Source organism: Apteryx mantelli, chromosome 15 (assembly GCF_036417845.1).
Source record: "Apteryx mantelli isolate bAptMan1 chromosome 15, bAptMan1.hap1, whole genome shotgun sequence".
Classification (NCBI taxonomy): Eukaryota; Metazoa; Chordata; class Aves; order Apterygiformes; family Apterygidae; genus Apteryx; species Apteryx mantelli.
Window position 1 is genome coordinate 23,499,449 of NC_089992.1, and position 26,333 is coordinate 23,525,781.

Genomic DNA, 26,333 nt, shown 5'->3' on the forward strand with positions numbered 1-26,333 from the left:
CAGCAGCCCAGGACTCGGGCTGGGTCTTTCCCCGGCTCCCTTCTCCCATTGCTTACTTGGTCCCTTAGGCAGCCGAGGTGGGAGAGTGCAGGCAGAGAGGGGAGGTTTCCGGAGCAGGGAGGAGAGCAGCCCCAGTGCTTCCTGCGTTCTCCGGAGCGATCCAGTTTTCCTTTTTACAACTGCCCGGGTCTTGTTGCTTTGGTGTCCTGTTACAGTGCAAAGCTGTCACGTCACACCTTGCCCCTGGCTGTGCAATTTATAGCACCGCTGAGGGGGAAGCAGGGCGGGCAGCAGCCTACGTTGTACAGGAAAGGTCACCTCCACCTTCAGCCCTGCCTGCCTCCCTCTCAGGGTGCCAGCCCGAGCCAGGGGAAGGCAGGCACAGGCTGCCACTGCCCACAGTCCCCTCTTCCTGTCTACGAACTGCTTTTGCAGAGCCAAATGGCCTTGCACAACTCTGCACCCAGGGCCTGGCTGGGCTGGAGGGAGCCTGAGCCAGGGCTCCCTGTCCTCCGGCCCAAGGTGGGGGGACGCAGGTCGGTCCCCACTGCAGAGGGTGCAGGGCAGGCTGAGGAGCAAGGACGGCAGCGCTCTGCTCCTGCTTCAGCGCTCGCCCGCTTTTACAGCGGAAGTGAATTTTCCTCTTGCTTTATCTGATCCCTTCTACGCTCGCAGCTGTAGCAGGCAGACACCGTGGCTCGTCCCCGTTCTCCGGCCGCTCAGTACGCAATGCTTCCCTGTGACTCAGGACAAAGTTATCACTTTATTCATAGCACCGTTCATCTGAGGATCTCCAAACGTTCAGCTTCACACCCCCCTGTGAAAGTAGGGCTGTGCCTTTTCCCTTTTACAGACGGGGAAGGGGACGCACAGCTTACATGACTGCCGACAAGCGATCAGGCATGGTAAGAACACCAAACACCCAGGAGCGTGCCCACCCACCATACCCGCCGCCCCGGGCGGCTGTCCTCCAGCCCTCCTTCCCCTGCTGCACACGGCTCTGCGCAACACGCCTGGGTGCTGGCGAGAGCCAGGAGGTGCCCGATGTGATCGCACCCCTCCTTTAGATGAGAATTAGGCGTTTCACAGTTAGTTGTCAGCACTAGGCAGTGATGTGCAGCGCAGAGGGATAGCGAATAAACACTCCCCCGGCACCAGCCGAGCCACTCTCCCTGCCTGCAGTCTCCCAAAGCACTTTCGATAAAGTCAGGTCTAACTAAGCCCTACTGCAGCCCCAGTTCTCCTCTCTCCTCCCTGGAGAAAACCTCAGCATCACATTTGCATGGGCAAGCAGCAGAACGTCCCTACAAGACGGGCAAAGGTGCTGCTCTCCAGCACCAGGTAAGGACTTCTCTTGAGACCAGGGGCACAGATCTCATGTCTCCCTGCTGCTTTTCAGCAAGAGGGAGAAAAAAATTGCCGTATGGCATTAGCAGCACTGGTAAGTACTGGCCCTGTGGGGCGTGATGCAAAGGGGACACCCCCACCCCACGCACACAGGGATGTGGTTACAAAGCTACGAAGGGAGAGGTTCTTCCTCGCCCCTTTGCTCTGGGCCATGATCAAGGAGTCGATTCAGAAGCCAGAGGGTGAGTGTGAAATTGCTTTTTGTACAAATTGAGTGCAGGCTACTTTGGGTTTAATAGTGGATTAAGGGGCAACTTTCAAGCTAACACCCAACCTGGCAAGCCTACTTTGCCCAGGCCAGTTTCTATCTACTCTAAAGTGGAGTCGCTGCAGGGGAGGTGTCCTGGGGTCCCCACTCAGAGGAGGCAGCAGGCCCGGAAGAGCAGCATCCCATCTGGCGAGGAGAGGTGGAGGGAGATGCTCTCGTTGGCAGAGATGAACAGCACAGAGCCACGACGCAGAGTCATTTCAGACGCTGCGGCTGTGGAGGTACCTACAGCCATTCCTTGGATCACCAGCAAGATGCTAGCAGAGTCCACAGCAGAGACAAGGTACAGCTTGATAGAGGAAGGAATCTGCAATGAAAACAGTCACTGTGGCTTGGAACTCCTCCTGCAGCTTTTCTTCTCTTCAGAGAGCTGGTTGCCCCTGTTCTCACCCTGCAGGCTCTGCCTGCTGCACCTGGGCCACCCCGCGTGTGCCTGTGGCAGCCCAAGGGCCCTCAGCTCACAGGTTAGCGGAGGACACCAAGGAAACCCCAGGCTACAAGCAGCACCAAGATCTACTGAGCACAAAGAGCATAGCCAAGATGCGGAAAAGCTGGTGTCCCTTGTGTCTCCAAAGCAGACTGGTTTCGCAAAGGCCAATACAGCAGGAAGCAAACAGCAGCCCTGGCATGGGGACAGGCAGAAGATGTCCCAAGAGGCCACCTCAGCAGACCAGCTGGTTGTGGGATGGACACTGGATCATCACCTAGCCACGTGCTTTGGGATCTCTATGCAGCATCACAGGGCAGCCCGTTTTTTAGCTCCAAGTTGGCCATTTTGGAGGAACCCAATAATCCTTTCCAGCTCTAACTGGCAAGGTGGGAAGGATGCAAGTTTCCAGCAAGCTTCCCTTTGACCCTGTGATCTCTCCTGCACACATCACCCTAAGTACCACTACTAGAATCCCCAAACCAGGGTTAAGCTCCTTGCAGAGCCAGTTTGCCCTGCTTCCCTGGCCCCCAGCTGCTGCACAGGTCAGCAGAGTTTTATAAGTCATCCAGGACACTCATGTCTGTTCCACCCAGCCACTGCCAATACAGTCTGCAACTGCACTGCTGGAAGATAAATGCTCCTATAATGCCGTCAGGCCTGGTTTCCCTCCTGCCCACCTCCCTGTTACGCTGCTGTCCGGGCCCCTTCGCCACTCACCTCTATCCTCATGATCGTGAAGTCTGGCACAGGCGGGTCGTAGAGGTAGACGCTGGGATCGAGCTGGCTCTGCGTAGCAGGGAAGATCTTGGAGCTGCTGGGTGCCGGCGTGTAGTTGAGCATCTCGCACAAGGTGAGCACGTCGATGAACTTCGGGGTGAGCCCAGCTCGTACGGTGTTGTCTGAACATGCCATGCACTCGATGCAGTCTGCAGGGAAGAGGCCTCGTTGTCAGCGTACCCGGGAGCCCTCCCCATCCGCGAGTCCTCCTGGTCTGAGGGGCCTGCTCTGGCACATCCCAGGAGGATCCAACCCTACACAACCGTGCAAGACACCACAGACACCGTGGCTCTCCCCCTGCAAACCCACAAGTGACAGGCAGAACCTGGCAAGGGACAGTCTCTGCTGTTGATCCCTGCGTGGCCCAGGCTTAGAGATGCCCATCCCAAGCGCAGGGGCCAGGGGCCGGCAGGTGCATCTCTACGCAGCTCTTCCCAGTGCAAGAGCGGGGTGGCCCCAGCGCTCACCTCCGTGCAGGTAGGCGTGTGGCTCGTTGGCTCCCAGGAACATAGCCTCCCCCGGCTCCAGCCTCACCAGGTTGAGGAAGTAAATGGTGAAGCAGCCGATGTCTCCCGGGTACTGGGAGTGCAGCCGCAGCAGCAGGTCCCCGTTGCTCCCCGATGTGTCCTTCCCTTCAGCAGCTGCAGCAGGGAGAGTCCAAGAGCAAAGCCCAGGTTAGCGGCAACCTTGAAGTCACGGCTCCCTAACGCTGGCTAGCAGCGTCCTGCAGGGAGCTGGGGTGAGGGGCTCCCCGTGTTCCCTCTGCCCTAAACGCACCCTTGGGCAGGGCAGCCTTCCCTGTAGCCTGTCCCTGCCAAAGAAGCAGAGGGCATGTGCAGGAAGAAGCGTCTGCAGGCTAGAACAAGCCCCTGTCCATGGTGCACATCCCTCCACATCCCGATCCAATGCCTAGAGGGGGAGGCCTGGGCTGTGACCCCCAAACCACCACCCCAGGAGGCTGCTAATGCCAGGAGATGCACATCTAGGGCAGTCCCATGCCCCCCTCCCCGCCTTACGCACACCCTGACCATGCTCAGGCCCCCCAGGGCTTGGCCTGCCTCTCCTCCACTCTCCTGTCCGTGGAGAGAATGGCCACAGACACGATTCCTACCAACCACAGCATCTACTTCCAACCTCCTAGGAAAGGGGGAAGCTCTCCTGAAGCATTCCCCTGGCGGATTCTCACCCCTTCTCCAACTATAGTTCCCCCCCCCCCCCCCCAACTCTCGCCCCACGGGCAAGCAGTGGGGCAAGCTGCTGTGTCCGCGCTGGAGAGAGCTTTCACACCAGGCTCCCTCGAAACAAGACCCTGCAGCTTGGAGGAGACGTGCCAGGTATCAGCAGGGTCCTGGGGCAAGCTGTGTGCCTCTGCTCCGGTCAGTTCATCCCACCCCCATCCGACAAGCACTGTGGTGAGCCTAAACAGCCAGAGCCCGAGGGGTTAACAGCGCTGCCCCTGCCCAGGTCAGGCTCCGAGGGCACCAGGAGGAATTGTCCGCACGCTTCCCCAGTTATTCTGTGGCTATAAATACATAAGTGTCTCTCCAGCCTTGGCTAGCCGCTTCCTCCAGTTTATTTTTACTGGATAAGCCTTGGAGCAGGAGAGATTGGAGCCCACCAGCGTTGGCCCCAGGCTATAGCATTCCCCACAGGCCAGAGCCTGGTTCAGAGCTGAGCTCTCGGGACCGGGAGCGCTTCCGGAGCGTCGTCCCATCAGGGAGACTGGCCTGCTCGGAGCGGGGTGCTGCAGCCACTTCTGGGGCCGTCTGCCTGGCGCTACGGGAGAGTCACTCAGCTCGGCAGAAGGCGAGATGTTCCCCCACTCGAGCTGGCTCTGGCAATTCGCTGGGACCCTCCTGGCCAGCAGCAGCTGGGAGCAGCAAGCATCCGCTTCCGAGCACTGCACTTCCATCCCCACAGCCCCTTCCTGACACCCATCTCGCTAGCCCGGACAGCATCCGAGGGCCAGCAGCCAGCAAGTGGAGCTGCATCTGGTACAGGCTGACTGCTACAGGGAGCAGAGAGGCTCTGGTCCCTGCAGTCCCAGCCTGGCAGGCAGCCAAGAGAGGAGAGCAAGGACAGCCCGGTGCTCCAGGAGCTGTGTCCCCACATGGCCTCGGCCAAGCTGGGCACCGACTGGGGTGTTTCTTCCTCTAGGATCGGGGGAACTCATGCCTGGTGCCTCTCGCTCAGCCCCGGCTTCCCGTGCCACGCTCTGTACCGGGGAGAGAACCAACCTTCCTGGGAAATCCTCTTCACCAGCATGTTCAGCTGGTCCACGAAGAACTTCTTCTCGCTCTTCATCATGCGGGTGAAGCAGACGCGCAGGGCGGCCGACACGCCGCGGGGGTCGTCGCTCACGCTGCGCTCCAGCTGCTCCGCGGCCACGTCGCCGATCAGCGCCCGTAACTCGGGGACGGCTGCGAGGACAGCGAGCGCCAGCGTGAGCTGGGGCAGGGCTGTCCCTCTTCCCCCAGCTCCCGCCGCCACGAGGCCGGCCTGCCCGGCCGCAGAGCCCCTGCCCCACCGCGGTCCTCCCAAGGTGTCTTGCCACCAAGAAGCGTTTTGGGTCACCCCGGAGGGTCTGGGGCCCCCCTGCCCTCCCGTGGAAGGAGGCCAGAGTAGCTTAGCGCATGTGCCACAGTGCCCCACATCCCTCCCTGCCCCGGGCCATCCTTAGCCACGAGCAGCCAGGCCCACGCTGGCACCACGTCCCAGGGAGTCGCCATGGCATTCCCCGCCACGGGATGCTCCGGTGCCCCGCTCTGACCATTTGCTGCCAGGGCCCCTCTCCTGCCGCAGGCTTGGAGCCAGGGAGAGGGAGGAAAGGTGCCAACAAGGGCAACCCAGCCCTCCAAGGCAGCCATCTTACAGGCCGCCTCTCTTGGCTTTCGCCCCAGCTGGAGAGTGGCTCCCCCCTCGGTGTCTCCCCCTGCAGCCGTCCCTTACTCTGGAGGAAGGACACGATCTCCTCGACGGGCCGGAAACCGCACAAGCCCTCAAAGGGGGTCAGCGCAATGGCCATTTCCGGCTTGTGGTTGGTGTCCGGGTAGTGCTCGGGGAACTGGGCGTGCAGCTTCGCTGCGAGCTCCTGGAAAGGGAGAGAGGAGCCAGGTGACTTTCCCCACCATCACCCCAAATCTCCCCCCACCAGCAGGGTCGGCCAGACACGGGCTCTGTGAGAGATGACGCTTACTGAGGTGCCCCAAACCCAGCTGGGCTGGCATGGCACGCGTTGGGCTGGACAGCCAACTGCTGGCAGCCCAAACTGAGCTGTGCCGAACTGCGTGGGGCCAGGGCAAACAGAGCGCGGGCTGGAGGGACCCCAGGGCACTCACCTCCCTACTGCATTTGGACCAGGGAACCCAACCCAGTAGGAGCATGTCCTCCTCCGAGGCCCCGGACATGCAGTACGGGAGCGGGTGCTGGCCCAAGAGTGGGGTACGTGCTCCTGGGGGGCCCAGCCGGGAGCCTGGCGCTCCCGTGGGAAGGCAAGAGGGTTTCCAGAGCTCTTCCTACCTTGTTGGGGTGTGCCTGGATGGAGAGGGCTGTGTTGACGGAGAGCACTTTGAAGAGGAAAGGCAGCTGGCCATCGAAGGTGTCCTTGACCTTGGCCCCCAGGCAGCCGGGGTTATCCGCGATCCACTGGCCCAAGGTCTGCTGGGGGATGCGGTTGTCCCGGATCACGGCGTCGCCCTTGGGGTGTGCGCCCATCCAGAGCTGGCGACAGGCAGAGGAGACGCCACCGTCAGTAACCGGCTCCCCGCGGCCGGGAAGGCAGCAGGGTGGCAGGAAGGGAACCGCTGGGGATGACTGGCTTTTCTCAAAGCCATTTGGCCCGAGACACAATCAATACAGCCAAGGTGGCTACTGCTCCTGCCTTCCCCTCAGGGGCTGAGTCACACCAGCTCCTCAAAGTGCTCCTCTCTCCTTTCACCCAGCCCAGGCACCTACAGGAACTCGGGACGGGTACTGGACGCAGGCTGGGCCACGCGGGCTTGGGGCTGCTCCTCCGCCACGTTGATACCCCGCTTCCCGCCGCGGTGGGTACAAGGCCCTGCTCCCCCCGCCGCGGATTCGCATCCCTTCCCGACCCCGGCAGGTGCATTCAGCCACCGGGCAGGACCCTTCCCAAAGCAGGCGCCGGCGCCTGGAAGGACGCGCGGGGCGGGAAGGAGCCGGGCGCTCACCTCGGCGTAGGGCCGCTCGGGCTCTATGTGCACCAGGGGATCGCCGCTGGCCAGCAGCTTGGCCACCTCGCTCTCCAGGCCGACCTTGCCCCAGGCGTAGCTCTGCGCCACGCAGCACAGGGGGAACACTGCGGGCAAGGGGGCGAGAAGTCACGCGGGGCGAAACGGCCCTCCCGTCCCACCCGCCGTGGGGACAACAGCGGCGAGAGGGAAGAAGCCCGCGAGCCCCCTGCCACCGCGTCCGCGGCCCGGCCGGTGGAGCGCACGCCGACAGCCGCCCCCAGCCGAGCCGCCCCCGAGCGAGGCCTTCGCCCGCGCCCCGGCGCCCGCGGGCAGCGACGGCCGGGAAGGACGCGACTTTTAAGCCGCCAGAGACGATGATGACTCGGGGATTTCGGGAGACGCCGGCCGGGGGCGCGGGGGCGCCAGGCCTGCGGGGGGGCGGGGGGGGGGGCGGGCGGGGCCGCTGCCCATCCCCGCTCCCAGGCCGCCGGCCCTGCCGCGGCTCCCGAGGGCCCCCATCCCCGGGACACCCCCCCCCCCCCGGGCGGGCTGCCCAACCCCCTCAAGGGGCAGCCCCCGCCGCCCCCCGCCCGGCAGGAGCTCGGCGCCCCCCGGAGGGACCCGGGCGTCCTGGCCCCCCCCCCCCCCGCCGCTCACCGCGCAGCTCCGCCATGGCTGCGGCCGGCCGCCTCGGCCCGGCCCGGTCCCGGCTCGGTCCCGCCCGGCCCGGCCCGACCCGGCAGCCGAAGTTCCGCGGCGGCTCCTCCCCTGGCGGCGCTGGGCGGGGCCGCGGCCCTACGCGCTCCCTATAGCGGCCATAGGGGCGCCCCTATGGGGCCGCGCCGCCGACCCGCCCCCGGCGCCGGCCCCGCCCCGGCGCCGGCCGGCCCGCTGTAGGCGCTCTGTAGGGGATCTATAGGGGGGCGCAGGTACCAGCCTGCGCGCCCCGCACAGGTGCCCCTATAGGCGCCCCCTATAGGCGCCCGCCGAACCCCGCACCACCCCGCGTCTCCCGGCCACGCCCCCCGGCCGGCGTCGCCAAGGCGCCTGCGCGCGGCCGCCGCCGCGGTCACACAGGCGGCGCTCGTCACGTGACGGTGCGACGCAGGCGCTCTAGGTGCCCCGGAAGTGCCTGGCGCGGCGGCGGCCGGGAGCAGGAAGCGGAGTTGCGGGGTGGCCGCGGCGCCGGCGAGGGACCGCGCCGATGTCGGGCTTCGACACCAACCCGTTCGCCGACCCGGTGGACGTGAACCCCTTCCAGGTGGGTGTGGGGGCCGCCGCGCGCGGCCCCCTCCTTCTCTCCCTCCCTGCCGCCGGCGGGACGTGGCACTGAGTGAAGGGTCGCTGGCCAATGGCGGCGCCGCTCCTGCGTGCCGCGACCAATCAGGGGGAGGGGGCGGGGCTGGGGGCGTCGTGCGGGGGTCGCCCCCCTTCCCCCCCTCCCCCCCCCCCCGCTTTTCGCCATCTTCCCCCCGCTTCCCCGTGCGACCCCGCCGGCACAAACAAGCCCGTGGCGCCGCTGGTCGCGCTGAAGGCGGTTGGCGGCGCGGGGGTCGCCGCGAAGCCCGTGGTCCTGGCGCGGGGGCCGTGTCCGCCGCGGGTGTCCCGGCGAGCGGCGCCCGGCCGCCCCGTTTGGGAAGCGGGTGCCAGAAGCGCCGCCCTGGTCGCGCGGGAGGCTCGGGGGTAGCGGGGAGTCCGGCCTCGCCCGGAGCAGTGACCGCGAGATCAGCTTCCTCTTCGTGTGCTTGAAGCTCGGATTTCCTGGTGGGAGAGGGCGCTTACCCGTCAGGTGGCGGGTTTTCCTGGGATTCAAGACCGACTTGTTCCCACCTGTCTCTTTTCCCTTCAAGCAACCGTTTCTGTGTGTTGTGTTAGCCCACTTCTGCGAAAACATGGCAGACGGGGAGGGTGGAGATCTCTTTTCCCCCACAGAGGTTGGCCCCTGCTCTGTGCACGACGAGATGGCCCCAGGAAATCACTGAGGAGCAGCAGAGAGAACCACGATAGAACATTTTCATTACTGTAAAAATGAAGCAAGGATAACTACGGCCTTCTGCCTGCTCTGGGCCGCACTCGACCTTTGCTGGCCTGCTGCAGCAGGCACCGCGCTGGCCGTTGGAGCAGCGCTCTCAGCGGGTCTCATGCTGACAGGCAAACGGGGTGCTCCTGGAGGAGTTGCGGTGATGACCGTCTGCCCTGGCATCAGAGATGCCGAAATGCTTGCAGATGTCAGAATCTGAGCTGCACATGTATAAAGATAATCCTGTGAGGATTGACTAGCCAACTACCAGTTTGTTTTGCAGTCTGCTTTTAATATGCTGCAGTGCTTTCTCTTAAAACTGAGCCTGTAGGGCAAAATGCATCCTCTGGCTGTAGTTTTAAGATGTCAACAATAGTCAAAGTGTGGGCTTTCTTTTAAGGTTCTTGGGTACTTTGTCCACTTTCACTGGATTTCTGCTGATTGGGATTGATGTCTGTGCAGGCAGCTCTGAAACATGCATTCGTTTATGCAGGGAGTTGGCCAGTTGGCTAGCTCCAGGTGTGGCCTCTGGGCCTGGCTCATATGATGGCAACGTGCGAATGAATGTCTAGACTTTGCCTTTCAGGAGCGTGTCACTGCAGATGGTGCTTTACCTCTGCTATTCAACTGGGACATAATTTGCAGGAAGAGGTGATTTCCTGTCCTCTTATTTCATGAGTAACCAGAAATGAAATCTGGCTTTATGTTTTTAGAAATCAAAATGAAATGAGAAAGAAAAATCTTTTATTTGCCTGAGTGAGATATCCTAATTTTAAAGCACTCTTGTGTTTGTTGAGAATGGAAAGGATTTGAATGACGATGTTTCTGTAACATTCCTTCTGCCTGGGACGTTTAGTGGCTTACGCGTACAATCACTCTGTAACCCTGTAGGGATTTATTGCCTCAAGTACGGAGGAAGTAAATACTCTGGTTTATGCACGTTAAAGCTGCCATAGTATCTGACCAAACAGGGCTGTGCTCACGCCTTACTCACTGTTCAAACAAGAGATTAGACACAATCTGGAAACAGGTATCTGATGTCAGACTTACTTTTTAGTGACCCTTATAAAACGGGTCAGAGTGGGAGCTGGATGCGTATGTATACGAGGCACTTGCCACAAACGAAGGAATGCCAAACAACTCCAGTTTCTAACATTCCTTCTCTTGCTGCAGACAAGATAACTTCAATTGTCTGCTTTTTCCAGCAGGGTTTTTATTCAGCCCCTGTGAGGCTCCTCTGGGGGAAGAGGAGCGGTTTTACGTGACTAGTGTAATAGGAGCCTTTCTGAATGTGATTGCGCTTAATGTAGTGAGCAAGGTGTGCGTGCAGAAAAGGTGGTGTAGGGAGTTAAGAGTCTCAGACAGCTTGCTTATGGGCACCAGAATCAGTCGTCTAAGACTAGGACTGTGTTTTGTCCGACTGTGGCTTGTCGTCAAGGGACAATGGTAAAGAATGTCAGCAATGCTGAGCAAAAAGTCAGTGGGGTAAGGAAGAGTGTGTTCGCGTGGCGCAGTGCGAGATGTCTGCCTGCGAACTTCCCCAGCTCTCCTCCCACTTGCTTCCCTGCTAGAGATGTTAACGGATAAATGTAAGCAGCACCACAGAGGCCACTGTTGTTATCTAACAGCTCTTTGTAGTCACAGCTGTTTGTTCTGTGTCTGTTTTTTATATTTTCCTTTCTGGAGTCTGAGACTCTTATAAGGCTTTACATTTACCATTGTTATTTTTTGAAGAGTTGCCCCGTGTCACTAGCCTAACGTGAAGAATCTCCGACTTCTGCTGCCTAAAGTCTGGAAGCTCTGTCTCTTTGGTTTTAAAATTTGCCTTTTGCGATGTAGAGGAGCGCTCCCTAATCTGGTAAATCTGATGAAATGGGCCAGTTCCTCGTCAGGGTTTGAATCCATGTGTTGGCTTTGTGCTTAAAAGACTGAGGTGAATGGCTGGTTCGCCCAGCAGGCGCTTCTCATGTTCAGTTCCAAATATTCTTGTTCTTGCCTAAAGACTACGAGTGCGTTTGCACTTTCGGCTTTGCCAGGCCAATAGTTATCTCCTGGGCATGAGGACCAGGGCTGTCTTTCCTTGTTGCAGGTTCTAGTAGAGCACTTTGTGATCTGCAAATCCTGATGTAACTAGGGATATTTGCCTTTTAAGTAGACTTTGTTCAGTGATCAATAAGCTTGACATGAAATAAGCTGTTTTGGTCTCATTAAAAATATCTCTGGCTTTTTTTTTTTTTTCCTGTGATGTATTACAACTGGCTAACGATAGATGATTAACACTTTCACTTACACTGTAACCTGCTCTAAATGGCAGATACCTCCACAGTCTTTGAGAATGGATGCGAGTTTCAGGCAGGCCTGGAAGTTTCCATCCTCTTTAAAAATATCGGTAATAAAGCTTTAAGCTTTCTTCCAGTGCGCGTCTTGGCGAACGGCAGTGCTCCGAGATCCACTGCAGACACCCAAGCTTGTGGCTGACCGCACTTCACAGCGGCACTACAGGACAGACTTGTTTGGGGGATTACCATGTTATTTGAACAACCATGTTAAATTTCAAGTGCTTCTTGTTTGAGCTCTTGTGCCTTGATCTCAAGCCCTAAAACTGTTTTATTACCTGTGGGAACAGAAAGGAGTAGAAGAATATCCTTTCTTACACAAACCTGTTCCATCAAAATCTTACGGTAAGTCCATCAACTGGTGCACTGCTACAGAAAACTTCGTATTTGGCTTAAATGTTGCATTTGAAAGCAGATCAAAGCTTTAATTTGTGTTTTAAGTTTGGTCCAAATGTGAGCTTATTCTGCAAAATGACATCACACATCCCGATTGTAGAAGCAATGTTAAGAAAGGCGACAAATGTGGCTCTGCTCATTGGCATTTTTACAGATCAGTCTAATAATTGACTTCTTGTGAACAAATGACATTGAGTTTGTGGTTAGACAGACTTATTAAATCAAGCAGAATAGCTGGAGAAGTAAAAGAGCTTTCAGGTACTTGAGCCTTAGCTCTGAAATAAAGCAGGAACCAAGTTGAGAGCAGTTGCTGCAGGTTTAACTAGGTGTCCTAGCAAGTTAGAGCTTCTGAAAGGAAAGGCATGCGGGGCCTTGGGAGGAGGGAGGAGAGCGTGGCTACTCCCTTATAGTGACTTATATACTCCCTGTCCCAGCCAGGTAGGGTGCTGTCTGGGGAACGTGGAAAACGTGGTTTCGTTCAGTCATCAAACCTCCCTGTGCCCATGCTTTGCAGCATATAAAATCAGTGTGCGCTTGTTTTCGGGAGGGTCAGCTGTCTGTGGCTTTGCAGCTTGCAAAAAATAATCTGAAGGTGTGAAGCTGGTGGGTAACTTCTCATTTATCTGCAAAGCTCCCCTGTGTTTCTCACGCTTACTTATCCTTTACGCTGTCTAGTCCAGGCTCGCAGAAGTTGATGCCTCTATATTGCCCTCTGTTTAACAGCTGCTATTTTCCTTTCTGCACTTTCTAGGGTATATAAATCTCTGTTCAACCACACTTCGGTTTCATTGCAAATTCCCCACTCTTTGTACATTTTTATTTTAGACCCATTTGCATAATAGCATGTAAGATAAGTCGAGCTGCCTTCGCTTGGCAGCACTGGCTAATTTAGTAACTTTTTAAAAGCTATGAGCTAAGATTAGAGGCCATCTCCCTTTAAAATCAAACTGTTCTGCAGCTGTTCTATAAAACAGTGAAATTGTTCTTCCTGCTATAGCTGTTACACCAGGGCAGTGCTGTTCCCTGCCCTGCGCAGGCCACTGGCATCCCGCCCTCTAGATCAGCAGCGTTGTGCTGGCGAGTCTTATGGTAACTTAGGGACTTTCTTTTTGTACGGAAATGGTGATGGAAAGAAAAATGTGTTTTGCATGGTGCTTTGCATTCTAGTGCATCTCCTTATTTATGAGCACTTTCTCCCCTTCCTAATAGTTCAGGCTCTTTGAACAGTTACGCAGTCTTTGCTTTCTCTTCCCATGCCTTTACCTTTAAGAGAGCTTTCCTTGGAAAGTTGTCTTCTGTTGGACTTCAGTCAGTCTGTGACCTTGTCTGGCCTGGATTGCAGGGTGTCGTGCTAGCACCCGGGAGCTATCGTGCTACCACGCAGCAGCTCTCCTGTGCTAACTAACTTGCGAGTTTGTGTTGAAAGCACCTGCCATCTTCAGCGTCTGCTGAACTGGTTAAGCTGAAGCCTCCAGTGGAGGTAAGAGTAAGTAGTGGAATAAAATGTGTCTTGAGCTCTTGAAGTCCTTATTCCCAGGACGGCAGTTCTGCTGATATCCTCTGCTTTTTACAGCCCTGTCTGGCCGGGGAGTTGCACTCCCTCGACCAGCATCAGCAGCCTGCGCTTGTTTGAGAGTCCTCACCCCAGGGTGATTCATCAGCTAATGCAACCTGTTGCAGAGGGAGCGCCTGATATCAAGGAGATGTGTGAAGTTACTCATTAACTGCTCCGTGTGTGTCCTGTTCAGCGGGAGGCTGCGCTGGAAAGCCAGGGGGTCGCTCCAGTGCCTTTCAGAGGAGCCAGCTGACTTTCCTGGAGCGCACAGGCTCAGGCAGCCTCTGCAAACCTGAATTCCTCGCTCGCTCTGCCCCCATCTCAGCCTCGCAATTGCTTCTCACCCCATTAACCACAGAGCTAAAATGACTGAGCACAGGACATTAGTTGCTGGGGGAGGGAGGGATAAAAAGTCACTTTTTTTTTTGTATATATATACCCACAGGCAGGCTATCAGGTTGTCAGGCTGCTCTTCTGACAGGACTTCTGAGTTCAAACAGTGCCTTGTTTCTCTAATAACTGGAAATAGGAAGACTCCAGAGGCCAAAATTTGGCTATTAAAGAGGGACCTTTTTATGGAAAGTAATGTGTGTAAAAGATATAGTTAACCACATTGCAGGTGAGAAAAGAAAGGCACTTTTGGTAGAAGTTGCAGAGAGCTGGGGGTTTTTATAAGCAAACTATTTGATGGAGACACGTAGGAGGTGCTGTGAGTATAGGAGAGCACAGCTGGTGTGTCAGCAAGCCAGCTAGGCTAAAACCTCCAAGAGTGATTGAAGTGACACCTCTACCTCAGTTTTCATAGGTGTGTTGCCAATGACTGCTCTACAAGGTATCCTAGCTTGCTAGTCCAAATGCCATCGGTGGCAGCTGACACCTGTCAGCAAAGGCCACTTGTGCTTGGAGACGCGTTTTGTGAGGCTCTGCTGTACTTAGTGGAGCCTCACTTGTTCTGTGGCGCAGGTGAGGTTTGGGAGGTAGATCCTATTCCAGACATCCCGGCAATCAGCTGGTAAAAGCCACTGCGTTATGTGGTCAGAGTGAGTTGTAAAGCCCTGAAGAAGTGACATACTGATTGGGCAAGGACCTGGAGTGCCTGCTTGAATGGATGCATGCCCCGAGGGATAGCTTCTCGGTGGTTAGGCCCTGTTTGTACAGGAGAATAATTGGGACTCTTCCCCTGCTGGGAGAGCTGAAAGATGTGAATTGTTCAGGGGTTAGTGTCCTTAATTCATCTTTCCACTGAGTCAACCAGGCTGCCTCCAGAGATTCTGGGTCCTCTTGAATTTAGTGCACGCGCAAATGAACTGGTGTCTTTCCCCACCTAATCTAGAGGTTTTGCCAGTTAAGGTCATCTGCCTGCGACAGGGATGTGTTTTATCCCAGTTCTTCTATTCCCAGGGAAAATCAGATGTGCTTTTGTGTTCCTTGTCCTCCCACAGTGGAGGAAAGACAGGCAGAGCAGATAATGTGTAAGCTAATGATAACTCACATCTGATACTAACCTGTCTTTGATCTCTCTTCTTTCAGGATCCCTCGGTGACACAGCTGACAAATGCTAACCAAGGTGGCTTGGATGAATTCAATCCCTTTTCGGAGAGCTCCCAGCTGGTACGTGTGGTGCACGTTTGCAGTAATCATCTCCGTGGTGGTTTTAGCAGTCTAGAAGGTCCCTTGGTACGTGCAGCTTGAAAGAAAAAAAAAAATGAATGAGGCACTCGCAGCTGATTCCCTGCGGACAGTAGCTCACGGCGTGCCTGGCAAACTGTGAGCAAGACACTCCTGCGCTGGAGTGCTAATAAACTCCCAGCTGGAGTTCTCCAGTCATATGGAACAGTTTCTCTCAAACTCGCACTGATTGTACTGGCTCGCAGTAAAGCCATATGAGGTGTGAAGGAGAAGATGCCTTGTGGCAGGAACCATCAGCATGTGTTTGGTCTCTGGGTTGGGAGCTGAACTGCTGCTCTGATATTGTTGATGGATTGCTCCAAGAACTCCGTTCTTGTTTCCTGGCTGGTGTAATGCATGAGATGGGAAAAGGAGAGCAGGGAACAAGGATACAACAATATCGGCAGTTTAAACAACTGATCAAAACCCCTTGTTGTTACTCTTTTGCTAATACCCATAATCCTCAGGTGCCATTCCCCCAGGGCGTTAAGGAACTAACACATTTCTGAAAACTTAGAACTGCCTCCTGCTAGTTGGTCCCTGTGCTTCCAGCTTTAGCAGTGCTAAAATCAGAACTGTTCTTTGCCGATCGAAACAATATGTAATGCTTTTCCCTTGTTGTTCTTGGTTTGTTTGTATCCAGACAAATGCAGCACGGACGACGCCTGCAACACAGCCCTCTGGCCCCTCGCAACCTGCTGTTCTGCAGACGTCTGTGGAGCCCACTCCGCAGGTATGGCAAAGCCCTTTGCTGCTGCCTTCCCAAAGAGCTGGGCTGGACATCACGGATGAGCTCTCATGTGCCTTTCATAAAGGCGTGCAGGAATAAAAGGGAGCATGGGATTCTCTGGGATTGGATGCGGGAAGCAGCAGGTGATCTCCTTGGCTTTCATTTTCATCTACCTTATGAAGTAGATCTCTGTGGGGAATTTATAAATGTAGTCCAATTTGTGCCTTTTCCCTGTTCCTCTGGTGGCAGAACTAACTTAACCTTGTATCCTGCTTGTGCTGGCTTCCCTCTACTAACACTGCCTAAAATGTAACCTGTTAATGCTTTTAGCATAGTTCCAGTGTCTGGTCAGACACGCTCGGTTCCAGGAGTGTAAATGCAGTCTAGTTATATGTTGCAGCTGCTGCTTAGACAGGCCAGCAAGTACCTGAGTCCCAGGATCGCCTCATCCAAAGACTACTCAGAGAAGCAGAGGCTGCTAGGAGAAAGCTTCAGTTCTCAGAATAGCAAGCAGGTAAAAGAGATCCAAGGGAAAGATATGTGGTGTAAAGAGGAGTAGCTGCCTTGTCTTTCCTTTGAACCTCCTCTCCTCGCTGGGGAAGGGATTGCCTTGATAAACTCAGGAGGCCTGTTTGCTGCTCTGTGTTGTAAGGAGTCACTTGCCCTGTTTCCTCGATGCCACAGCCAACACGTGTCTGTTCTAGACTCTGGTTTCTGTCACCCACTACTGTTCAGTGTGTGAACAAACAGGGCAATTCTGGTGTGCCCTCTGTGGTCTTACATGCCTTGCAGCTCAAACAGGTGACTCTTTAAGAGGTGGAGGTTTCAAATAAGAAATGAGGCTTTTCACACCTGGCCCTCTGAAGAGAGGAAACTCCTGACTCTGTATTTCCCCACTCCACATAGTAATCTTAAAATACTTGAGAGCTAAATCAGCAGCTCCAAATTCCTCCATCTAGTGTGGATCCCCAGCAGTACCAGCTGTTCTCATTGCTAGGTGAAACAGGGTCCCCTTCCTTGCCTCATTTGACCTCTCTGCTGGGGGAGAATAATGCTACTAGACATTTGTCAGCTGGCACTGAGAGATTTAAGGATCTCCTTGAAAGCCACACAGTCTGTGGGGGATGGAAAAAGGTAAAGGTGGATCTAAAACCTGCAGGACGAATGCTTTGTCAGAAACAAGGAAAGCTGAAGTCTGGACCAGTAAAAGGGGACATAAAGAGATCCAGGATGTTAAGGCTAATCTAGAGGCACCTGCAAGACTTTGACAGGAGCCTGCAGGTGTGATATTGTCTTCCAGGAATTGATAAGAGGATGAGGAGGTAAGTGCCTTGAAGTGGAAGGTGTGGGTGAGGTATTGGAAGTCACTTACAACAGTGAGGCTAACTAGGAGGTAGAAGAATCATGCCTCTGCTGAAAGGGAAGGGCATGGAAGATGAGCAGCAGACTAGATAATATCCTGAGGACTCTTTGAGTGCTATCTTCCTGTGGGACAAGAAAGGAATGCCTGGAATTCTGCACTGAGCTTAATTAAGTCTTCCAGCAGGTAAGGCAGAAAGTCTCAAGACAGATCAGCCACAAGCATTGATCTTTCTAACTGTCCTCAGTCTTTGCTGTAGAATTGTCTCTGCCCACATTCCTGTTTGGCATCTAGTATGTTTACTGGCGGGTATTGCCACTGGCTTCCTTAGGGAAAGACTTACCTTTTTCTCCCCCTGCTTTAGGCCGTGGCTGCAGCAGCACAGGCTGGGCTCCTTCAGCAGCAGGCGGAATTAGAGAGGAAGGCAGCTGAGCTGGAGAAGAAGGAAAGGGAATTGCAAAGTAATGCAGCTGGCATTAACCGTAAGTAGTGTTTCATGCCCTGTCTGCAATGAGCATGATGCCCAGGGAAGCCTGGGTCACTTGATTTGTCAGCGCAATGGCCGGTAGGAGTGGATTTGAAGGCTCAGCCTGTCCATATGTATGCTGGGGTTTTGTTGCTGCATGCATCAGCTTTTTACAAGCCACGTGTCTGTCTTCTAGTCCATCATGCCTGTGACAACCACCTTGGGACTGTACCTGTGACCCATAACTTATAATGTGGCTACTTGTTGATGGGGTGGGCAGGAAACAAGTTCAGAGCTGAGGTGCTGGAGACCAGCTCTGCTGGGTCTTTGCAGCCTTGAGCGTGCTCTTGGCATCTGTGCGTTTTGCCAGGTTAGGGAGTTCAATTACCGATTTTGTATCCGTGCCTGATCTGTTGTGTGATGTTGCCCTATTAAGGTTTTTCACTGGTATATGGGGTACTCTTGTGCACTTGCCTGTAGAGGGCCCTTTATCCTACCAGTACCTGATGCTCTTTGCCAGACTTGAAATCTTTTATTTTTTATCGTGGAAAGTTGTAAGTGGCTAAAGGTTCTCTGTTCTGGATGCCTGCCTTAGGCTGAGCTTGCTTTCAGAACGTCCGAGCAAAACCAGGTATCTTCTGGGACATGGATGGGAATCCCTGTACTGGCCCTCTAGCAAAATTAAATTAATCATGGTTTGGCCTCAGAGTATGAGGGCAATAGAGCTTTTACCAACCAGTCTCAAGGCTCTCTTCACCAGGGCAAAATGGTGTATTTTTCCTCTGTCCTTGGTTTCAAGTGGTTGAATCACTGAAGCTGAAATTTTCTTTAAATCTCCACCTGAGGCAAAGTGGGGGAGGAGAGAAAAGGCACCTTCTTACAGATCTGGCAATTAAAGACTTAATTGAATTCTGACATTTCTGAACCTGAGCACCTGCCTTTGCTGTATTCGTTAGAGCTTCTTGTAACTTAGCCTCTGCATGAGTTGTTCTGTTCCCCTGCTCAGAGCACAGTGAGGCAATTGATCACCACGTGCAGCTTGCCCCCAGTTTTTTTCCTCACTTGAGAGAAGAGGATAAAGAGACCCTGCTAAAGCTGCTCTTTAGACGTGTATTGCTGCAGAGCTTGAAATGTGCTCCGGACTTGATGTTTGTGATGGTCATTTGGCCATTGCAGGGAAATTCTGCCTCTTGCAGAGGAAAGTCCTCAAAAACTAGGCTGACCTGTCTTGCTGATTCTAGCAGAGGTAAAACAACCCTTCTGTGCCACCAGCTCAAACCTAATTACTTGCCAAGACCCAGCCTCTTCCAAGGTTTCAGTGTCAGTATACGTGAACTGCTACTTGTAAATTTTGGCATGCTAACGGATCTTCCAATGTGAGAAGAGCGAGTGAAGAATTGCTCCTTTCTTCTTTTTGCAGCGAGACAAAACAATTGGCCACCTCTTCCCAGAAAGTGTCCCATCAAGCCGTGTTTTTATCAGGATTTCTCTGCAGACATCCCAGCTGACTACCAGCGAATATGCAAGATGCTGTATTACTTGTGGATGCGTAAGTAGCAATTTATGACTGTAACAGAAGTTCTTTCTAGGAGGTTTCTGTATCACATACTGAATTTTGCCCTGAGGTAAATTCTGTAGGTGTTGTCTGCAGGGGTAAAATAACGCTTCTCTTCCTTTTTATTTTTTTGTATTTTTTTTTTTATGAAGACAAATGTAAAGGACTCTAGTTTAAGTTTTTACTCTGGGAATAGCTCATTCGTGACAGAATTTTGGTTGTCTTTTAAGAGAGACTTTACAATCTGAGACTCTGAAAGACAGCACATGGCAGAACTCAGAGGTGCAAAATAGTCTCAACCCTGTCTGTCAATTTTGATGTTCTGCAAAGATTTAAGACTTGGTTGTAAGTAGCAGGATCAGATGAGGTTTTTATGTTAAGCTCCGTTTTTCTTTCAAGTGAGGGAAGAAAATTAGATGGCCCAAAGGCTCCCTAGTATCTGTAGAGCTCCATGTGTTCAGTGAGAAATTAGGGATGCTTGGGAGATTTCTGTGGGTTTTCCAAGAATTTACTAATGTTTCTTCTTTCTTCCATCCTGAACAGTGCACTCGGTTACCCTGCTCCTAAACCTGCTTGCTTGCTTGGCATGGTTCACAGTCCAGGCAGAGAGAGGAGTAGACTTTGGTCTCTCAATCCTGTGGTTTGTTTTATTCACCCCTTGTGCCTTTCTCTGTTGGTACCGACCAATTTACAAGGCTTTCAGGCAAGTACTGTTTTTTCTGTAATGGGGATATAGCTTTTAGTGGGAGGAACTTTTGTTTTATCTGTTCCTACTGTATATTGCCTGAAGGATTTTTCCAGCTCTTTGCACTGTTAAATAGATCAAAACCATTTGTTCCTAAACATTAAAAGTATCCAATGGAACTTGGCTGTGGTGGTCCTTTTTCATCTTAATATAATGGCCTCGCCAGTCATAGGGACCTACTTTTTATTCATTTTAAGAAAACTGTTTGGTACATTAATGTGCTGAGCACGCTATATGCATTAAGGAAGTTGTCTTCACCCCCTATCTTGCACTGGGAAAGTGGTGGTTGCGATATGCAGTGGACATGTTGTAAGTTGTTTTGCTGCATGGTTTCCCCCAGAAATCGCCTCCCTTCAGCAGCTTTCCCCTGGCAGAAGTTGTTGACTGAAATTGTTTCCCCTTAGAGAAGGGAAAATCTGTACAGGGTCACGTCCCTGGGTTTCACTCCTGCTGCCTTCTCTCCTGCAGGTCTGACAGCTCCTTCAGCTTCTTTGTCTTCTTTTTCATCTTCTTCTGCCAAATAGCAATCTACATCATCCAGGCTGTTGGCATTCCCGGCTGGGGAGACAGGTAAGCTTGGCTTAACAAACTAGTATGTCACAGCCGCGCACTGATGCTTTCTCTCAACAGGGCTATGATTGTCAGAAGCTTTGGGGTCCTTCGCTCCTCTGTTTCTGAAAGCTGTCTGTTCTTTCTTCCATGTTTTCTCTCTCACCTGGTACGTAGCTTTGGCAGATTTCAGCTGAGGTGCCTCTCTTCTCCGCTCTTCCTGTCCTAGTGCAAGCAAAGGCATGTACCTTCTCTACTACCATTGCCTTGCCAGTACAGAAAGGAGTATGTGGGCTCTCCCACTCCTCCTCTGTTGTCTTTCCCCTCCCTTAATATTTTCTCAGCAATTCTTTTTTCCTAAGTGTTTCTTATCCCTTTTTTTGATGCTGAGTCTTCAGTGTTGACTGTGTCTGCCTTGTCTTAAAATGGAGCCTCCTCTGATGGAGGCTGTACGTGTAGCATGGAGGTGAGGAATCTGTGACCCAGAGACTGGATACAGCTTAACTCCATGCTGCTGCCCGCAGCCTGATCGTGTCCCCATGCTCCTCCTGAATTTCTTTAATGTGTTGCCAGTGGCTTGTTCCTTGAAAAGTCCCCTTAGCAAGGGCTCTGCAAAGAGGGATTTCCCCTCGCCCTTGCTTGTATAGAAGGGTAAGTGCAGGCTTCTGGCGGTGGGTCCAACAGGCCTCCTGTCAGCAGTTCCCCAATGCAATGGAAGTGCTAGGTTTCTTTTCACCTTGTTGCGTTGGCTGCGGATCAAATTCCCAAGTTACTAGAGTGCTTGTGAAGAGCAGTGAAAATGTTAACAGCTAGTGGCTTGTTTCTGAGGGGAACCTTCAGGTGATGAGTGCAATGAAACTGCTGTCTGTTTTTGCCCACTGCCTGCAGAAGGGCTCATGGACAAAGCTGTCCTCATGCTTGCGCTCTCCCTCCCCTGCTGGCTGGTGCTGCCCTAGTCAGGGGGGCCTGGGAGGGGGCGCTCCATTTTTAGTCTGGCTTTGGAGAGCATGCGTTGAGCTTTCTCCTACATCTTCTCAAGCCAGACAGTGTGTTTATTTTTGGCTGTAGTGCACAGTGTGCATTTCCACTTCCTTTTAATGAGCAAGAAGTTGCGCAGCAAACGAAGTGAGCCAAACTGTCCTATTTGATCCCTTCTCTCCTGGCAGAACATGGCTTGCTCAATTTAGCAGTTGGAGAGCTTCTGTTCTCCAGAACTGCAAGAGGGTGTTTTAAGTGAGGCGTCTTGGCATTCTCGCCCACAGCCAAGCGCCGATAACTCCCAGAATCCTCCTTTCCTCTGCACTTCAACAACTGCCAGTTCCTAAGGAGCTTTTTCTGTAGCTCTTAACTTTATTCCTTCCTTCCTCTTCCTCCCCCTTCCAACACTTGCATCTTTGGCCATGCAAAACTGTCATGATCACACATAGATTTAGGCTTCAGATCTACCAGCTTCTCTTCAAATTCTCAAATGTACCAGCCTGTCTTTACAATACTTAGCTAGATTTTGGGAAGGTGTTTTGTGTGTTTAGGTGACTTAATTTATGATGGCACCAGTCCTACTGATTGTTGCCTAAGGGGGATGATCTGGGGGCTAGAGCTGTGGTGCAGGTGGGGTGAGCACGATGCTTTGGTGTAGGGATGGATTGCTTCTGAAAATGACAGTGGAAATCCTGTCCCCGAAAGAAGTGCCTGACTGAGCTCTGGGTCCCTGTTTCCACAGCCGTTATGTTTGATTTTGCACTTCCCTGTAACCTTGACCCAAAGGTTCTTGCACAACTGTCAGTGATGCTTCTCCCCTACTTCATCTTCACTGTGCAGATGCTCTCTGTGTGCCTTGTACTTGCTTTAAAGTGTACTCTTCACTAAGAGATGGGGGTGGGCAGAGAGCCCTTTGGCTCTTCCGAAAGCTACTCCAGTATTTGGCATGTTTGAACAGGCTTCCTAATGCATGAATGTGAAGACAGGGAGGCTTCTTTCCCATGGCCTGACTGTCCCTTTAGCATGTCCCTTTGTGGTCACATTGAATGATCCCAGCGAGTCTAATGCTTGTCCTGAGTCCTGTCTCTCCGTGTGTGCCGTCCTCTGAGCCATGCCATGCTCACGTTGCTCTCCCTCTGTTACAGCGGATGGATTGCAGCTCTGTCCGAGCTGCACGGAAACCTGGCTGTGACTGTTATCATGATGGTGGTGGCAGGATTCTTCACCCTGTGCGCAGTTCTCTCGCTCTTCCTCCTGAAGCAGGTGAGTCACTCAGAGGCAAGAGAAGAGCAAGGTCTCAGCTGAGTCACAAATCCTCAGGTCAGGCTGATCCCAGGGTGGGGTTGTCACAACTTCTCATCTGCTGTTCTGGCCAGGGATTAGCTTGCTTTTGAAAGTGGAATCAGCGTGGTGGGCTACCTGCATTACTGTCAGGTCAAAAGCTTTTAATGAAAATATTTTCACTGGTGCTTCTTGCATCAATGCCAAGTCTTTTGCACACTAAGGGAAGTCACAGGTGAGAAAGTAGCCTTTGGGGAGAGAACAAGAGGAACGTACGGCTACTCTGCAGTAAGGCATGCCGTTAACCACGCATATAAAGGGCCTCAAATGCACATTAGAATAAAGGAGGGGATAGGAAGGGGGAGGGCTGTGTTGGCTGCTGTCACTTAAATGAATAGTCAGGAGAAGATGGCCAGCAAGGTCCCGGATGTCACTCTCGCCAAACACAGATTCAATGTGAAGTTTCTTGCACCTCCCTTCGGTGCTTGTGGGTCTGTCCGGGCTTGCTGAGTGCACTGGTTGAGCAGAGAAGGCAATTTTTTTGCTCTGGCATTCAAGGCTTTAAAATCACTGCTGCTGCAACCTTGTGGGGCTGTTCAAAGTATGATGGGATATGAACCAGGGCCTTCCCTCTGGTCCCCAAATACAAGCCCCCCTTCTTCTTTCTGGCCAACCACATGAGGGTTGCATTTCTGCATTTAATGGCAGAAATCTAGATAGCATTGAGGGAGGCAAGGACAGACTGAACTGGGCCTGCTTCTATTGCTTCTTCCTCTTTCTCTTCTAAACTGTCTTGAAGAAAATACCTGGTCCCTGCAGTTCCAGGTACCTTCAGGTTCTGCCCCTGCAAAATGCAGGGTTTAAGTGTCCGTGTGTCACAGTGGGGGATAGGAGTTTTTGATCTGGCAGCTCCTTTTGAGCATTTTCGCAGTGAACGAGGGTCTCCTAAAATGTGCAGTGTCATGTGCTGGGTGAGGTGGAGCCAACAGCTGATCCAGCACGTCCTTCCTAGCTGCCAAAGAGGCCGGCTAGCGATGGGGCCAAGGCGAGAGCACGCTGCCAAGCGAGGTATGTGCAGCAGCAAGGTCGCTGGGCTTCCCTAGGCACCTGGGGGCTGATTCTCTCCTTTTCTGTTTGCCAGGTGCATTCGCTGTATCGGCGCACAGGAGCCAGTTTCCAAAGGGCCCAGGAAGAGTTTTCCCAAGGCATCCTCACCAACAGGGGCTTCCAGAACGCAGCGGCTGGGGCGGCCTCCTCGGCTGCACAGAGTGCTTTCCGGGGAAACTAGCCCTTCGCGTGGGGGTCTCCACCTTGCTTCCTCTTGCATCGTGACCCCGACCTTCCTTTTCTAAAGATGCACTTTCTGTGGGTACCACGTTAGCTCTGTGATGCTGACTCCAGATGAGAAGAGGTCCTTTTTTTTTTGTCTTTTTTTTTTTTTTAAGCTTCAGCTGGCCTACATTTATGATGGTTAGTTTTTCCTTTCGTGTTTTAGGGTATGGGGAGATAGGAGACATTCTCTAAAGCAAATATATTTCTCCTTATCCAGGACATGTTGAGTGTTTGTCTCGCTTCCTCTCCTTGCCCTGTTTGCAGCAGAAAGGTAAAGGGAAGCAGGTTTTTGATTTTTACTTAGTTTTCTCTTCTAATGGCCTTTGCTATGAAGAATTTGATTATCTGCTGTTTTGGGGGTTTTGTAACTTGCATGTAGTTTACGTTGTTAATTTTAAGAGCAGGAACTGTACTTTCAGTTTATTACACTTACGTGATGCTGCATTTTTTGACCTCTTAACTGCCCGGCTTCCCGAGAGTCTGGGTAACGTGGCCCAAGCGAGAACATGGGAGCAAGCGGGGTTAGAGAGAAGGGGGAACTTTCTTCTTGTTCCCATGCTGTCGATCTCCTGTCTGCTTCCTCAAGGATCCCACAGACGATGGTCCTCTGGAGTCCTGTGGCCTTCCCCCGGCACTCGTTGCCCCCAGGCATGCGGAGGGTGGATCCGTGGGAGTTCAGTCTTCACCACAGCCTTAAACCTGGGGAGGGAGGGAAACGGGATTTCCTTTCCTGACCAGCTCTGCTGTCTCGGAGCAGCAGTGCTGAAGAAGCCAGCAGCTTTGTGGGGAAACCTACAGGACCGCGTGTGCCCGTCTCACTTAGAAAGCGGAGGAGCGCGTAGGTGGGGAAAGAAGTCATGGGAAGCAGAGCCAGCCAAACTAGTTTGGACAGAAGGTGCTGTAGACCTTATGCAATCTGCTCAGATCTTTTCCCCGAGCTCAGAACACTATTTGATGCCTGTAACATCCGTCTTGGCTTCCTTCTCCAATGAGAGCTTGTGATCCTAAAGTGTGAATGAATTTTTCCCCAGGGATAACTCCTCCCTGCACTCCTCCTCCCCCATCTTTAGCTGGGAAAGAACGGTTTGACATGTTTTACTTGCAAAGCTGTCTATGCTAAGCCCGTGGCCCGTGCTGTGGGCACGTGCTCCGGCATATCTGGACCACTGGAGTCAGGCACGTCCTCTGGAGATGCTCTCATCTCCTTGCAGATGCGCATGGTCTGCATCGAAACGGGCATGGGAAGAGATGGACTGGGGGTGCAGGGGTTCATGTGCCTTTCTTGGGAAGGGATGATGTGGACAGAGCCTCCTCCTGAACGGTTCATATCTTGCTTTCCAGAGGCTGTTTTGATATCAAGCTGGAGAGAATTTGTTGGCATGCCAGTTTTGCGAGTGGTTTTCTTCTGGTTTTACTTACAAATTTGACTTCTGTGGTGCAACTTTGTCTTTTTTTCCCACTGCTTTTCATCGCTTTTCCCCCTTCTGTTGGAGGAGGGATGTTTAATTTTGTGCTTCTCTTCTTGTTGGGGAAAGCACGTATATATGTGAGGGAGCAGGAGGGAATGGCTAGCTTCCTCCTAACCCCTGTGGTGTCCTAGCGGAAGGAAAAAGTGCAAATGCTTGTGTGCATCAAAAAAACCCTGCATCTCTGGAAAGCGAGGTGTTCAGTCCCCAAACAGAGGGTGATTGCTCACAAGTGACGTGGCAATAGATTCCAAGGTAGACCTGCAACAGGGATTCCTGAATCGAGAGCAGATTGTCCAAAAACTGCAGGCTTTGCTGCTTCAGCCTAGACGTCCCTGGGCGTAAGGTGCGGGAGGGCAGTACGGAGCTGCTGTGGAAATGGGGGCAATCGGGTTGACCGCTCTGCCCGCAGGCCCTTTGGGGAGAAGGAGGAAGAGTGGGAGTGCTCGACCCCTGCCCGGCTTTGGTGTCGGCGGGGGGCCGTGGGTGGTAGAGGTGTGCTCTCGCTGGGTCCCTCCCTCCCTCTCTTCCCACGGCCCCCTTTCCCGTGGGGGCAGCGCAGACCCGGGCTGCTGCCAGCTGCCGCCTCCTTCCTCGTTTGGGGTTGGGTTTTTGGGGGTTTTTCTTGTTTTGGGTTTTTTTTTGTTGTTGTTGTTCTTTTTTCCCCTCCCTGGAGTGGATGATGAGAGAAACGGAGATTTTTAGAACTCCCCTCCTCGTGTCTCTTTTCTCCCGTCTGATCGTTTCATGTAAAAAATGTGTATGTCCAGTTAAACTTTTGTGCTTAAAATAAAACACCCCTCTGTAACCCGCTTGTGAGT

At 53.3% G+C, this 26,333-nt stretch overlaps 2 protein-coding genes across 4 annotated transcripts; one reads left to right on the forward strand and one right to left on the reverse strand.

The window, feature by feature from the left end:
• Window positions 1-744: 744 nt before the first annotated feature.
• On the reverse strand, window positions 745-7,959 carry MPI (mannose phosphate isomerase). Of its 2 annotated transcripts, XM_067305322.1 has the most exons (8): window positions 7,733-7,959; window positions 7,073-7,200; window positions 6,402-6,602; window positions 5,832-5,973; window positions 5,120-5,302; window positions 3,350-3,523; window positions 2,823-3,031; window positions 745-1,982 (listed from the first exon to the last, which is right to left on the reverse strand). In XM_067305322.1, exons 1-8 carry the CDS (start codon window positions 7,746-7,748, stop codon window positions 1,764-1,766), a joined length of 1,272 nt encoding a protein of 423 aa, XP_067161423.1. In that variant the 5' UTR covers window positions 7,749-7,959; the 3' UTR covers window positions 745-1,763. The 2 variants fall into 2 exon arrangements, with proteins under 2 accessions (XP_067161423.1, XP_067161424.1); XM_067305323.1 differs by lacking the exon at window positions 7,073-7,200 and having other exon boundaries at window positions 7,733-7,956.
• A 243-nt stretch (window positions 7,960-8,202) lies between these two features.
• Window positions 8,203-26,320, forward strand: SCAMP2 (secretory carrier membrane protein 2). Of its 2 annotated transcripts, XM_067305392.1 has the most exons (9): window positions 8,203-8,336; window positions 14,913-14,993; window positions 15,694-15,783; window positions 17,505-17,622; window positions 19,027-19,155; window positions 19,705-19,864; window positions 20,375-20,476; window positions 22,579-22,696; window positions 23,856-26,320. In XM_067305392.1, the coding sequence occupies exons 1-9, from the start codon at window positions 8,280-8,282 to the stop codon at window positions 24,000-24,002; spliced, it is 1,002 nt and encodes a 333-aa protein (XP_067161493.1). In that variant the 5' UTR covers window positions 8,203-8,279; the 3' UTR covers window positions 24,003-26,320. The 2 variants fall into 2 exon arrangements, with proteins under 2 accessions (XP_067161493.1, XP_067161494.1); XM_067305393.1 differs by lacking the exons at window positions 8,203-8,336; window positions 14,913-14,993; window positions 15,694-15,783 and adding an exon at window positions 15,810-15,923.
• The last annotated feature ends 13 nt before the right edge of the window (window positions 26,321-26,333 follow it).